This window comes from Carcharodon carcharias, chromosome 4 (assembly GCF_017639515.1).
Source record: "Carcharodon carcharias isolate sCarCar2 chromosome 4, sCarCar2.pri, whole genome shotgun sequence".
In the NCBI taxonomy this organism is placed as follows: Eukaryota; Metazoa; Chordata; class Chondrichthyes; order Lamniformes; family Lamnidae; genus Carcharodon; species Carcharodon carcharias.
The window spans coordinates 51,209,528-51,225,297 of record NC_054470.1 but is presented as its reverse complement, the minus strand read 5'-3'; the positions used below and the strand labels follow the sequence as shown (position 1 = coordinate 51,225,297).

At 46.2% G+C, this 15,770-nt stretch overlaps 1 protein-coding gene across 1 annotated transcript in view; it reads right to left on the bottom strand.

Annotated features, from left to right (window-relative positions):
* The window catches only part of LOC121276740 (low-density lipoprotein receptor-related protein 2-like), a 61,418-nt gene extending 59,525 nt beyond the window's left edge, over positions 1-1,893 (bottom strand). The window contains 1 exon segment of the mRNA XM_041185286.1: positions 1,863-1,893. Within this exon segment, the coding sequence (XP_041041220.1) occupies positions 1,863-1,893 (31 nt within the window).
* Between the last annotated feature and the right edge of the window lie 13,877 nt (positions 1,894-15,770).

Sequence of the window (15,770 nt, the reverse complement as noted above, 5' to 3'; positions counted from 1 at the left end):
TCCCTGCTCTCGTCCACACCGCTCACAAGAACCTCATAACTGTTGGACTATTTTAGGGGCTAAAGCTGCCCTGGGTCCCCATAACTGCCTCACCTGCAGTCACACCCTCCTGTCTCTGACCACAGGCCAAATTCAAATGATCTAACCTGTGGGGTGCGACCACCTCCTGCAGGAAGTGTCCAGGTAACTTTCCCCTCCCTGATGTGGCACAACATCTGCAACTCAGACTCCAGCTCCTTAACTTGGATCTGAAGTTTGAGATGCAAACGCTTACTACAGATGTTTGCGCTCTGGATCACCTTGGTGTCCAGCAGTTCCCATATGCCACAGCAGCAACACATCACCCATCCTGCCACTGCACCTTATTCTATCTAATTTATTAAATAATTACTCTAGTATCTCTGCTCTTTACACTTTATTGAAATTATTTACACCTGTATCAATCCTGTACTTAAAGCCATTAAGAGAAAATAAAGACTAGAGATCTAATCTAACTACATACCTCAATTTTAATCTAAAGACTAGAAATACTTATCAGCTACTCTATACTTTTTAAATTAAGTCTCCCACTCTATTTTAAATAAAGTTCACATGCTCACCCACACAAAGTCCACACTCACCTGCTCTGTTTTAAACAAGGTCCACACTCACTCGCGCTGTTTGCATTACCCTGGTCTCTGGATTACCAGTCCATTGACAATACCACTACATCATTGCCTCCGCAGAATATCTTAAAACAGTTCCCTTCCAGCCATCCAACATTAAGCTGCAAGATCCAGGTGGTATGAATCTTCCAGTAAGGGGTCAGATAACCACCACAAGGGATGACAGATTGTTGCAACCCTCTATGTTGTCTACAATCAAAGGATATATTTACTGAATGGAGATGTCTGTATACAACTGGGCATGCTAAAAAACAGATGACGACCTCTAGCAGGAAAACTGAATGCATTTATGGAAGAATTTCCAAAGTCATGTGCAGAACCGATGATATTCATCCAACAGCAGCTGGTGACGTTTATTCCTTGAGCGGTGGTTCATTTTTGTTATTCAAAAGATATTCTAGCAAATGGGGAAAGTTCAGGGATCAGGCAAGGTCAGGGATCAGCCATGATCAAATTGAATGGCAGAACAGGCTCAAAGGGTTAAATGGCCTACTACTGTTCTCACCCTCCCAAAAGATACATCAGCTACAAAAAATATAGTTTCTTTTACAAGAGGTCAAAAAAGCAACATCGGTATCTCCCCTCTCTCTAATATAGAGTACTAACACTCACCAATTGGAATGTTTCTCATATTACATACTTGTCCGGCATCTGTAATCTTAAGCAACTCTGACTTCTGAATCACGTGATCGATAAGTATTACCTACATCATAAATACTTTACTTTGGATTACAGGGGCACAAAGTTTCATTCAAAGCATTCTATCGCGTTAAAAACTCCTTGCTTGCCAGTAAAAGTTTTGTGATCAGACGCTCACTTGGACACGAAATGAAATTATTTATGACGTTCATTTTGTCATTTGTTCGGTGGTATTTAAGGTACTTTTACACAGAAGCTATTTGTATTAAAAATAAAATGATATGTGGCATAAAGTCACATTACTCACCATCTATATAGGTGGGCGAATATGAACATAATGTGAACAGTAATACAATCAATCGAAAGGGAATCATATCATTAGTCAAAGCGGGGATGTAAAATCTGTAGCTGCTCTTCGATGACCAAATACGCTGAATTTGTATTCTCCCCTCCCTTTTCCAACTGATCTGAACTAAGCGACATGAGGCATGCTATTTTATTGTTTTTTCCCCCCTTCCGACGATTAATTGGTCATTATGTGCCTCCTATCCCAATTACCTTGTTCATCTGTCGATATGTTGATTCGCATTGGTGCTTGATGAAGATTGATTAATTGGATATCATTAACCTTATTGCAATCGGTTCTTGTTATTAATTGTAAGGAATTCTGATTGTCCTATAAGTGTCCACTGATATTTCACTCTTCTCACCTGATTTGTTGGACTGGGGTTGCCAATTGTGATTGAATGTATTCCTGGAGATTTCATCAGGTGACTTGCCCCCACCACCCCCGCTCCAGCTATTGGTCAGCCAACACATCCATCCTTATGCAGTGATGCCTTCTTACACCAATTGGAAAGCAAAAAGACTCCTCATTGGATGTTATTTAACTGTTAGCCAAACAGCCTTTTTTCCCCCATTCAATGTTTTTATATCTGGTAAAGAGAAATATTCAAAGAAAGTGACAAAAAATGTTTTTAATGTGCAGATGAGTTTTCCCCAGAGCTGCAAACATCAGTGTCCTGATTGATCTTCAATTCCTGGAGACCCCAGGCCAACCTTGGAGGGCTGACAACCCTCTGTTGCACTGAAATATTTATCACTTGGTGGTTTGTTAGATTTCCACGTGAGATGTAACCTTGCGTAATTATAAATTCAGAGTCTTGTTTATAGATTATAGGATTCTAGATTTCATGTCACCATTTTGCCAAGTGATTTAGAATTTAATGTTTGAAAGAAGTGCTTTGAACTTGATGTGTTTTATATATATATGTATATATCATTTCAATTTAATGCATGAATAATTCTGTCTCTTACCGTTGCATTATTAAAATTTAAACAATCTCATTTGACTGTTAAATTCTTTAGTTATGTTTGTGATTAATTGATACCAGTATTGTGCATCATCAGCATATGCACAAGTATCGGAAGATGTGTAAAATATAAAGACCATTAAGTGATGTATGCTTATTGAAATGAAATCTAAAAATATATTTGAATATTTTCTGATTCTAAGATCAGAACCTTTTTGGGGGGACATCAACGATCATACAAATCAATTTATTACTCTGGTAATCTTATGCCAGCCCAAATGAATTCAGAGTACCATTGAAAGAAATAAGTCCATTTCATTGTTCTTAATACTTTGCCGTGTTGTGCTGGGCTAAAGGAGATCATGGAAAGAGTGCGAAATGTCCTGCATAGGGAAGGGAGTGAGCCAGAAGTTGCATACATCCATACCAATGACACAGAGAGGGCAGGTATTGAGGTCCTACAGTCAGACTTTCAGGAGCTAGGGAGGAAGTTAAAAAGTAGAACCTTGCTGGTAGTCATCTCTGGATTATCCCCAGTGCCATGCACCAAGTGAAAGAGTAGGAAGATAAGGAGGATCAATGTGTGCTTCGAAATATGGTTCTGGAGGAAGGCTTCAGGTTCTTTGGGCAATGGGGCCAGTTCTGGGGCAGGCAGCACCTATTCAAGAGGGTCAGATTACACCTTAACAGAACTGGGATCAACGTCCTTGCAGGGAAGTTCATTAGTGTAGTTGGAGAGGGTTTATGCTAAATTTGAAATGGTTGGGATACAGTTCAGGTTGGGCACCAACTTATGGCAGTAGAAAAGAGGACTAAGGTACATAAAGAAGTGAAGATGTTGGATAAATAGTGAGTTTTTTTGCTCAGCATGTGGGTGCGCGCCCAACACGCTCATGCGTAAAATAGCGCATGATGACATCAGGTGAGCATCCCGACATCGTGCATTCGCGCAATATTTCGCTCGGCAGGCACACACAGGGGCTGGAGCCACGCCCACCATTAATTAAGAGGCCAGTTAAGGCCATTAGAAAGTCAATTGATGTTGATTTTTTTTGTTACCCATGTGATTGCGTGCTCGCCACACGGGCAACACGGGCAGGCAGCCAACCGACAATTTCAAAAGCCTCATCCATAGGCAGGATAAAAAGGGTCAGCAGCATCGCCAGTGTGAGCAGTGAATTTGGTAGATAGTTTGCTGCTGGTGCCTTAATGGTATATGGCAGCTACATCTCTGTTTGGGGCTTCATTTTTAGCATTTCCAGGCTTCATTTCAGGGTTTCTTGGTGTCTCCAATGCCCCTAGAGGATTCAGACCATGTGGACCCTTCCAGGTATCAGACAGCCTTCTGTTACCCTGGTAATGGTCTCCGCTGGTGGCACCTCCTCTGAGGAGGAAGAGAGGGGCAGAAGGGAGAGGAGGCCAGGAGTCCCAATGCAGCCTCCAGGGGAGCGATCTCTGGGAGGAGAGGCACAGGCACAAGGAGTGCAGGGCCAGCAGGAAGTCCAAGGCAGAAAGGGCCACATAAGACGCCACTATCCTGCCGCCAGGGTTTACAGGCGGCAAAGCAGCTACCTCAATATGTCTGAGGTGCAATGCCGAAGTAGGCTCTGCCTCTCAAGGGAGACTGTGACCCCTATCTGTCAGATGATTGGGCCTGAGATCATCAGTGACAATATGGGTGGACACCCCATGCCAGTGGCTCTGAAGTTCACAATGGCCTTCAACTTCTATGCCTCCGGCTCTTTCCAGGGCTCAGCGAGGGATTTGTGTGGAGTCTCCCAATCAGCTGTCCACAGTTGGGTCAAGTTTGTGACAGAAGCTCTTTTTAGGCGGGTATTGACTTTCATTCATTTCCATATGGATGAGGCCAGCCAGGCTGACTGAGCCTTGCAGCCATTGCTGGCTTCCCCTGCGTCCAGGGTGCTATAGCCTGCACACATATGGCCATCAAGGCGCCAGCAGGTGAGCCCAGTGCCTTCATCAACAGGAAGGGATTCCACTCCATGAACATGCAGATAGTGTGTGATCACAGGATGCTGATTCTACAAGTCTGTGCAAGGTACCCTGGCAGCTCCCACAACTCCTACATCCTCAGACACTCCCAGGCGCTGAATCTGTTCAGTGCTCCAGTCTGACTGGATGGATGGCTGCTGGGTGGCAAGGGTGATCCCTTGAAAAGGTGGCTTATAACGCCTCTCCGCCTCCCAGGAACAGAGGTGGAGCAGCTGTATAACAGAAGCCATGCCTCCTCAAGGGTAGTTATAAAGAAGACCAATGAAGACTCGCTACCAATGCCTGGGCTTGAACAATAGCCCCCAGAGTGGGTGTCACTGATAGTGGTTATATGTTGCGCTGTCCACAATCTGACACTGGCAAGGGGGGATCCACTGGAGGAAGAGGATTTTGACATAGCTCCACAGGCCACAAAGGATGAATCCAGTAGTGAGTCAGAGAAGGAGCATGGTGAGGAGAATGCTGAGGGTGTGGAGCCAGGCCTCGGTAACCTGTAGGCAGGCAGAGACACCAGGGACGTCTTGATCCAACGCTCTTTCAGCTAGGCTACCAAATAAGCACTACCATCTCATGCCAGGGCTGCCACCTCCATCCCAGATGTCTGAAATGGTCCTTTTCTTTGACCTCAGAGTCCACTCAGTGCCTGTGCAATACAGTTTTGAGCTACCCACATACAGCATTACATACTGGCGTACCCTGCACCACATTAAATAAAAAAGGTGAAGCATTCTCGGGCCAATCTCCGCCAGATCCTCCCACACATCTCGCTGGACATCTTGCATCTGCCACCTAATGGACGATTCCAGAGTCTCATCATCTGCCTTCGACTCAGCTTTGTCCTGGTCCCCAGCAGGCCTCTGACTGCTGGCACCCTGGGCACTCTCTGCCTCCGCCTGCACCTCAAGCATGTGGAAAGTGCCCTCAGCACTGTGCACTGACATTCTAGCCGAAGACTAAACACCGACTGAGGTGCTGGTATCTGCGCTGGTGCCTGGTTCAGAGAGTGGGTGTGACATAGGCTCATCTGGAGCCAGGCGGTCCTCTGGCATCAGGGGTAGGTTTTCAGGGTCCTGCGATTGGGTGCGTGGTAGCAAACTTATGCGAGAACAATGACATGTCATTAATTTCAGTCATCACACTGTCACTGTGCATATCAGGCACCCTGCTGAGACGATGGAGATCTGAATTATGGTGCCATCATCTATCAATGATCAATTCAGTTTTGAGACTACATCAATGATGAGACTACACTAGAGTGTTTGCACCATCAGAAACTCTCACCTCTGTGCACTTCACTCTTACCTTCGTCTGGCACCCCAGCCTCTCTGCAGCCGGTTGACCAAGGTACGTGATGCCTCTCCAGCTCAAGGGCGTCCTGCTCATATCTGGTTAGGATTAGGAGACTCAGGGGGTCTGTCCACAACCTTTCAATGTTGTTATGGGCCGTCTTCTCCTGAAAGGATAGAGGAGCATGGATTAGTTCATTCTCTACCTGCAGCGCCATTGTAGTCTGGCCAACCCCACCTGAGGAGCACCTTGCAGGGCTCACCCAAGTTGTGGCCCTTGAGCCACAAAACATTCAGTCCAAGCAGCCAGGGCTCACTCCCTTGGCCAGCTCCGGTGTGATTGACAATTGGCACTCAGACTCTATTGCTCCAGAGCTCCACGAAGGAACGGCCAGCCCTTAACACTTCAGCACACATGCCAACAAGTTACACACCCTTCCTGAGAGCAGCAGATCGTTGAAACTCTTGCGGCACTGACCCAGTTGCGCCACACCACATCACGGCTGCTGACCAGCACTGCCACCTCCTCCCAAGCTCTTTTTGTGAGGTGCAGTGGCCTCCTCCTTCCATCCATGGGGACAAGGGTGTCCCTCCTGGCAGCCACCTCCTCCAGGTGGACCGCAAGGCACTCATCAGAAAAATGTGGGGCAGAGTGCCCACACGACTGGCCTCCCCCCTGGCGCCTGCAGCCGCATTTGGATCCATGATTTTTAATCTCCTGCTGACGTCACCGAAGATGTCTTTGTCGCTGGCAGCCTTCCAGGGCTTGACTGCCGATTTTAAACCGTCCGCCCAGATGCCCTTGGACGCGGCAGCCGACAGGCCCCTGCCCCTGTCCACCCCTTCCCAACCATTGGGGAGCTGCCATTCATGCTTGGTGGGCCTCAATTTGCCCACCTGCATGAAATCCCAGTCAGAATTTTAAGCTCATCAGGCGGGCACACACCCGATAGAAACGAGTGTAAAACGTCATGCGATGACATCGTACATGTATCCTGACATCATCAGGCACTTGTATGATATTTTGGTCAGTGGGCACATGCGGGAGTCGGCAGCATGCCTGCCAACAATTAAAAGGCCTACTAAGGCCATTAAAGTGATAATTGAATTAAATTTTTCGCTGCCCGTCCAACCTTACAGTTGCGGGCAGGCGAAAAGGCCAAGCGGCCTTTGGATTTTTTAGGAAACCTCATTCACGGGTGGGATGAGGCTTCTAACAGCTATTAAAAATTAAATAAAAAGTTTAGCATTTCATTAATAACGTATCCCTGCTCATGTGACAGAGTTACATGAAGGGACATGCTTTATAACGTTTTAAAGTTCTTTATTTTTAATTTTTAAAATGTTCATCTCCCTGATGCAGTGCTGTGCCCAGGGAGCTTTTCATACGTGCGTGTGCAAAGTTCCCTGCTCACCCTCCTACCCAACTCTGCCACCCTCCCCCCGTCTCCCCCCCTGCCCCGCAAAGGCAGTGCTGAGCACTGCAGCATGCGTTTTGTGCTGAGCAAGCCTTAATTGGCCTGCCAGCGTGAAATCGCAGTCAGGCTCCAATCGTGGCTGGCAGTCACCTTCCCGACCATTCCCGCCTGCCCCCACCCAGCTCACCCATCGAGGGCAAAATCCAGGCCAATAGTTCTTTCCCCTTTGGTCTCTGTACTGTAAATCTTTCTTTTCTCTATCCCTCTCTTTACGATCTGAATATGAGGAGGATGTTATGAACCCTCTTTCGCGTTTTGAGTGTGTGCAAATAAACTAGCCTTTTGAGTTCATCCTACTTTGGGTTTTCTGTGGGGTTATCACTAGAAAATTGGATCACACAAAAACAGAGGGGTTGAGAAAATATCCCACTGCTTATAAAGAGGGAAACAAATCAAAACTCCTTTCTGCTTATAGACAGGTGTTGGGACGAGAAATTATGCTGTTTAAATTAACCCTCCTCCTGTCCATCACAATACTACAAGATATCTGTAGAAGCAGAAACGGTGGAAGTAATAGATGGGCTAAAAATTAATAGGCAGGGTATACTGGAAAGGCTGACTATGCTTAGGGTGGATATGTTACCTGCATCACTTGCATTTCAGGTTGCTAAGGGAAGGGGGATGGAGCTAATACAAGGGTTGGCCATAATCTTCCAATCTTCCCTAGGTCCAAGGGAAGTGTTAGAGAATTGGAAAGTGGCAAATGCCTTGTTAAGAAAAGGTGTAAGGACATGGCTAGTGTCTGCAGGCTGGTCAGTTTGACCTCAGTGGTAGGTAAGGTTAGAAACAGTAGTCAGAGTGTTATGTATAGTTATATTACCTGTAAATATCTGTAAAGAGCTAGGAGCGAATTAGCTAGGAACTAATTGTTATGTGTAAGTGTTCCAGGGGCCATAATTCATAGCTGCACTAAAGACTGATGTGATGTGTAACAGAACCAGTTCAAACTGGTCCTTCTAGTGTACAAGACAGCATGACAAGTTAAAGAGTTCTGATCTTTACAAGTTTAATGTGTGATTATGATCAACATCAGGGATCCAAAAGACAACAAGAACGCATAGCACAGGGGAAAAATGAAAAGGAATTTGAAAAGATTTGAGGTAAAAAGATCCAGCATGGGTTTTTAAAAGACAAGTTGTGTTTATTAATCTAATTGAATTTTTTGAAGAAGTAACACAGAAGGTTGATGAAGGGAAAGCATTGGATATTGTCTATATGGGTTTTAAAGAAAGTGTTTGACGAAGTACCACATAAAGCACTAGTTAACAAAATTGAGTCTTGTGAGATATTAAGGTCTGTGTCAGTTTGGAGAAAAAATTGGACTAATGTAAAGGAAAGGTCATTTTTTCCTAATATTACTGTGGGATACTTTAAAGCAGGCTTATTTGAACTGTGTATGTGTTTGTGTGTGTGTCTAGTTTAATTAAAATGCAGATAGTTAGATTGCAAGGTTTGAATCATCAAAAGTGATTAGGTATAAAATAGGCATTTGAAATGGAGTTAGGTAAGTTAAGATGAAGTCTCAGCAGATACAGGGTGAATGAAATTTGCATTTTTAGATAAGCTGAGAGGTTGTTTGAATTTCAAAGGGACATGATAAGATTTCTACAACTGGCAAGATAAATAAGACAAAGTTTAAAGTTTATTTTTCCCGAAATTGTTGGCCATAATGACAATATGAAAGATTTTTATATTCTAGGAAATGTAACTTCCAAAGAAGGGTTGAAACAATGGGATTTACAAATCAAAAGGGGGAAACATATTTAAAGAAAGATGGAAAGCTTTACCAGATGTAGCCATGTGAGATCTTGGAAGGTGAACTGTGTGAAATAGACCTGTGGGAAAAACCTGTAGCCACACTGGGAAAGTTTGCTGTTCCAGTAACCAAGTTTTTGTTAAAAGCCTTTGGAGTTCCATTGTCAAATGAGAGGAAGAAAGAAGCTGTGAAATATCTCCCTTACAGCAACAGTGGGTGCTGTGTTATTTTGCTGGATGTTTTATAGATTCAGGGTGGCATTTTCCCAAATTTGCACTAAATGTGGTAGTGGGCGGGTAAAATGGTGCCTTACCTGCCAGCCGCGATGGTAGGTTTACACGCCTTATCGTCCCGAACCCGCCTCATTATTAATGCACTCCCGAGAATCATGCCAGTTCCATGCCAGGTGGCTCTCATTCGCCCGCCCGCCAATACCCCACTGCTGCATCACGCCAGGCACCATGCTTAAAGTCTAGCCATAAGCACACATGTCAGTGCTTCCAGCTCACCACTGCTGCATGGAAGTCATGGCCCTAAAACTGAAAAAGACTGCAGCACCCAGGTTTAGTGACACACCTCTCGAGCGACCGTGTTGTCCTCTAACCCCGTTCTGGCCACAGGATGGGCAACAACAGCACCAACCAGGCTTGGGAGGCAGTGGTCAGTGCCAAATGCAAAAGATGACAGTCACCCAGTACCACAAGAAGATGAATGATTTCCTCTGTTCCGCCAGGTTAAGTCATTCATCTCATCACTCTCAACTCACACACTTACAAACCCATCACACATCCACAGGGCCCGCACTCACTGCCAGTTCAAGGGAGATGACCATTCACTCTCTCACACTCAACGTCATTGTTCTCATCCCGTTCATGGGGCCACTCAACACCCACACAGGCCAGGCATACTTATCATCTGACCTGGCTGACATCCTGCTTACATTCTCTCCATCTCTATCCATGCAGGACAAGCTGGCACACAACAAAAGAGAGAGGTCACAAACCAGTGGTGGAATGCCAGAAATCAAGGTCCCCATGTACTTGGAGAACAGAGCTACCCAGCTGGCCGGTGAGAATCCAGACCGGTCCTGTGCTGACAGTGAGGTCGGCCCTGCTCTACCAAGTGAGGATCCAGCAGTGCAACATCCATCAGACAACCACGGTATGAGTGATGTGTCCTGTTTCATAGGCCACTGCCGTGCACTAGTTATCACCCCTTGCTTTCGCAGGAACATCTGCCAAACAGCCAACAGAGTCCATGACCCAGGGCCTCCAAACAAGCCCCGAAGAAACCTCTGAAGAGGAGTCTGGAGGCACCCTCCCTGAAGCCCCGTCACAGCACTCACCCAAACCCTCAAAGGTTCCCTCAGAGGCAAGGCTGCACTTTCCCCCGATCCCTCCCCTGCCACCAGTCGGGAAGGGCGGCACTTAACCTCAGCCCCTGGGCGCCACTGAAACCTGCAAAGCAACAGATGACCCTGGTGAGCTCTGCAGAACATTGCTGTGCACTCACTCCAGTTCACCCAAAACACAGGCTGCCAAGTGCACATTGCCTCTGTGCTGTTGTGAAACATGTCAGCCTGCTTTCCCGCCGACTGAAGGTGGGAAACATGGTCTGCCGTTGGCAGGCTGAGCAGACAATCTCCATCTGCCTTCCCACCATCATGAAACCGATTATGCCATATTGTCCTGTCATGCCATCTATCACACCCGCTGCCAGCGGGCACAGAAAATTCTGCCCTAAGAATCTATTTGGAGTGTTGCCTGAGTGTTGGGAGCCTGGTTAAGTGGAAATCTTGTGAGAACTCTTATAAAACTAAATGTAACAGTGTAACTGTAATCTTGTGTGTTGAAATTTTCTTTTCTTTCATTAATAAATGTTTTAATTTAATCTTTAAAATTTCTAAAGGTGGTAGTGGACTCATTAGTCCTGACTTCTGTGCACAAACTTTCTTGTAGTAAGTATAAATTGCAAAATCATTGTGCTAACCTGACCAAGTTCCCCTTTGGGATTTGGACAGCCCGGCAAATACCATCTGCTGTATTATAACACTAAAGACAGAAAACAGAGAGTCGTGATAAATGATTATTTTTCAGACTGGAGGATGGTGAACAGTGGTGTCCCCACGGGTCAGTGCTAGGGCCACTGTTTTTCATGATAAATATAAATGAATTGGATATTGGAATATAGGGTAAAATTTCAAAATTTACCCAAGATACGAAGCTTGGAGATGTGGCAAAGGTGTGGAAAGGATGAGGTGGATATCAATCGACTGCAACAGAACATAGATAAGTTGGCAGAATGGGCAGACAAATTGCAGATGGAATTTAATACAGAGAAGTATAAACTGATGCATTTTGGTAGAAGGGATAAAAAGAGGCAAAATAGACTTAAGAGTACAGCTCTAAAGAGCTGGATTTTTCCAATGGAGCTGGGAAGCAGGAGCCAGGTCTGCTTTTGGGTCAGGGAGTCTCTTCTGGTGGGAAACTGATTAAAGTTCACATTTTCATGGGGATGAAAATCCCTCATTGATATAAGAGCCCTTTATTGAAATGGAGACAGGTTTCCTGACAATGTAGAATCAGAATGGAGTTGGGTCAGATGAAGCATGGAACTCATTTAAACAATCCACGGCAACCCTCACTGAGGCTGTTGGTTGTCCTGAGGGAGAGATCTTGGATTGTACCAAAACCTTCCATTTCACAGGGAAGCCTGAGGGCTGGCACTTAGGGCACAGCTGACCCTCGCTTCATCAATGCTCGCCTGGATCTAATGCTGGAGGCTCTGAGTGAGAGGAAAGAGGTTCTCTTCCCAGAGAGTGGCAGGATGAGGCCACCACATCATGCAGCAGGGGGCACATCTCTATTCATTGTTTTCTCCCTCCACCTCCAGTTCCTCCTCCTCTCTGACTTTCTGCTCCTCCCCTGATGAGATGTCTCCTTTCAGGGCCTTACCATTCTCAAAGTCCACGCTTCTTTGGAGGACAATGTTATGGAGAGCGCAGCAAACCACCCCAAGGTCCATAAGCCTTGCAGGAGGGCATGGAAGGGCACCATCCAAATAGTCCAGGCATTGGAATTGCATCCTCAAAAGCCCAATGGTCTGCTCAATAGTTGTCTTGCTGAGCAGGCGGCGTTGGTTGTATCACCTCTGTGTCTCTGTCTGAGGCTTCTGTAGAGGGATCAGTAGCCATATCGTCATGGGATTTCCTCCAACTCCTGGGATTCATCCACTCACTATAGGGTTTGGAGTAAAGGCCTGAGGTAGCCTGGACTGGCAGAGGATGAACGAATCATGGTAGCTGCCAGGAAAGTGAAAGCACTCATGAAGGAAACTCTTGTTGTGATCATAGACCAATTGCTTGAGGAAGCGGAAGCCCATCCTGTTGATGGATCTCATTGGCCATTCCCTCAGTGCCTTGATGGTCACATGGATGCAATTGATGATGCCTTGTACCTCACGGAATCCAGTGATGGGGGTAAAACACTATCCTCTGTCACTGTGAGGTTGTGTCTATTGTTAAATTAATGTGTTATCCAGCTCTGGCAAAGAGGGCACCAGTGACCTGCGAGATGCAGTGGCGTGCAACTGTTTTTGAGATGCTGCTAAGGCCACAGCTGATCCTTGTAAGGAGTCAGAAGCTCAGAAGTTCAAGGCCACACTGACTTTGACAGCTTCTGGAAAGGCATGGCGAGCAGTGTTGCAAGGTGCCAGGTGTTTGGTGATGAGGCACAGATGTTTCTGGCCATCTGCCAGGAGAGGCACAGTGCTGCACTGGTTCTTGGTCATCTTCAATAGCTGCGGTTGAGCCTGTGACAAGGTTTGGCCTCTTTCCTGATTTTCTTTCCTCTCCTGTGCCCTCCTGATGCCCAGGGTTCTGCACTTCCTGTGAAAGATGTTGCCCCTCATCGCCATAAGGCCCAGAATCTAACTGTTGTGCCATCTTTTGTTAGATGGAGGCTATCTTCTGGGCATGTTGGTTCCCAGTCGCCCTTAGCACCCTTGCCCCCTTGTCGTCTGTCCTGATGATGCCAGGGGGTTGCTGACAGCATTCAAAACCTGGGCTAAAAGCAAAAAACTGCACATGCCGGAAATCGAAAACAAAAACAAAAATACCTGGAAAAAATCAGCAGGTCTGGCAGCATCTGTGGAAGGTAGCACAGTTAACATTTCAAGTCTGCATGACTCTTCAACAGAACTAAGGAAAAATAGAAAAGGGGTGAAATATAAGCTGGTTTAAAGGCGGGGGGGTGGTTGGGACAAGAGAGCTGGATAGAGAGCCAGTGATAGGTGGAGATAACCAAAAGATGTCACAGACAAAAGGACAAAAAGGTGTTGAAGGTGGTGATATTATCTAAAGGAATGTGCTAATTAAGGGTAGAAAGCAGGATGAGCAAGATACAGATAGCCCTAGTGGGGGTGGGGTAGGGTGAAGGAATCGAACAAGGCTAAAAGGTAGAGATAAAATAATGGATGGAAATACATTTAAAAATAATGGAAATAGGTGGGAAATGAAAATTCTATATAAATTATTGGCAAAAACAAAAAGGAGGGGGAAAAATCAGAAAGTGGGTGGGGATGGAGGAGAGAGTTCATGATCTAAAACTGTTGAACTCAATATTCAGTCCGAAAGGCTGTAAAGTGCCTAGTCGGAAGATGAGCTGCTGTTCCTCCAGTTTGCGTTGATCTTCACTGGAACAATGCAGCAAGCCAAGGATGGACATGTGGGCATGAGAGCAGGGTGGAGTGTTGAAATGGCAAGCGACAGGGAGGTCTGGGTAATGCTTGCGGACAGAACGAAGGTGTTCTGCAAAGTGGTCACCCAGTCTGCGTTTGGTCTCTCCAATGTAGAGGAAACCGCATTGGGAGCAACAAATGCAGCAGACTAAGTTGAGGGAAGTGCAAGTGAAATGCTGCTTCACTTGGAATGAGTGTTTAGGCCCTTGGACGGTGAGGAGAGGGGAAGTAAAGGGGCAGGTGTTGCATCTTCTGCTGTTGCATGGGAAGATGCAGTGGGAGGCTATGGGAACCCGCATGGGCCCCAGCTATGCCTGTCTCTTTATGGGGTATGTGGAACATTCCATGTTCCAGTCCTACTCCGGCCCCCTGCCACAACTCTTTCTCCAGTACATCGATGATTATTTTGGTGCTGCTTCATGCTCTCATCTGGACCTGGAAAATTTTACTAACTTTGCTTCCAATTTCCACCCCTCCATCATTTTCACATGGTCTATCTCTGACACTTCTCTTCCCTTCCTTGACCTCTCTGTCTCAATTTCTGGTGATAGACTGTCTACTAATATCCATTACAAGCCTACCGACTCCCACAGCTACCTCGACTACAGCTCCTCACACCCCGCTTCCTGTAAGGACTCCATCCCATTCACTCAGTTCCTTCGCCTCCGTCGCATCTGTTCTGATGATGCCACTTTCTAAAACAGTTCCTCTGACATGTCCTCCTTCTTCCTTAATCGAGTTTTTCCACCCACGGTGGTTGACAGGGCCCTCAACCGTGTCCGGCCCATCTCCCGCGTATCCGCCCTCACACCTTCTCCTCCCTCCCAGAAACATGATAGGGTCCCCCTTGTCCTCACTTATCACCCCACCAGCCTCTGCATTCAAAGGATCATCCTCCACCATTTCCGCCAACTCCAGCATGATGACACCACCAAACACATCTTCCCTTCACCCCCCTGATGGCATTCCGTAGGGATCGTTCCCTCCATAACACCCTGGTCCACTCCTCCATCACCCCCTACACCTCAACCCCCTCCCATGGCACCTTCCCATGCAACCGCAGAAGATGCAACACCTGCCCCTTTACTTACCCTCTTCTCACCGTCCAAGGGCCCAAATACTCATTTCAAGTCAAGCAGCATTTCACCTGTACTTCCTTCAACTTAGTCTACCGCATTTGTTGCTCCCAATGCTGTTTCCTCTACATTAGAGAGACCAAACGCAGACTGGGTGACCGCTTTGCAGAACTTCTTCGGTCTGTCTGCAAGCATTACCCAGACCTCCCTGTCGCTTGCCATTTCAACACTCCACCCTGCTCTCATGCCCACATGTCCATCCTTGGCTTGCTGCATTGTTTCAGTGAAGCTCAACGCAAACTGGAGGAACAGCACCTTATCTTCTGACTAGGCACTTTACAGGCTTTCGGACTGAATATTGAGTTCAACAATTTTAGATCATGAACTCTCTCCTCCATCCCCACCCCCTTTCTGATTTTTCCCCCTCCTTTTTGTTTTTGCCAATAATTTATATAGAGTTTTCTTTTCCCACTTATTTCCATTATTTTTAAATGTATTTCCATCCATTGTTTTATCTCTACCTTTTAGCCTTGTTCGATTCCTTCACCCCACCCCCACTAGGGCTATCTGTACCTTGCTCATCCTGCTTTCTACCCTTAATTAGCACATTCCTTTAGATAATATCACCACCTTCAACACCTTTTTGTCCTTTTGTCTGTGACATCTTTTGGTTATCTCCACCTATCACTGGCCCTCTATCCAGCTCTCTTGTCCCAACCCCCCAGCCCTTAAACCAGCTTATATTTCACCCCTTTTCTATTTTTCCTTAGTTCTGTTGAAGAGTCATATGGACTCGAAACGTTAACT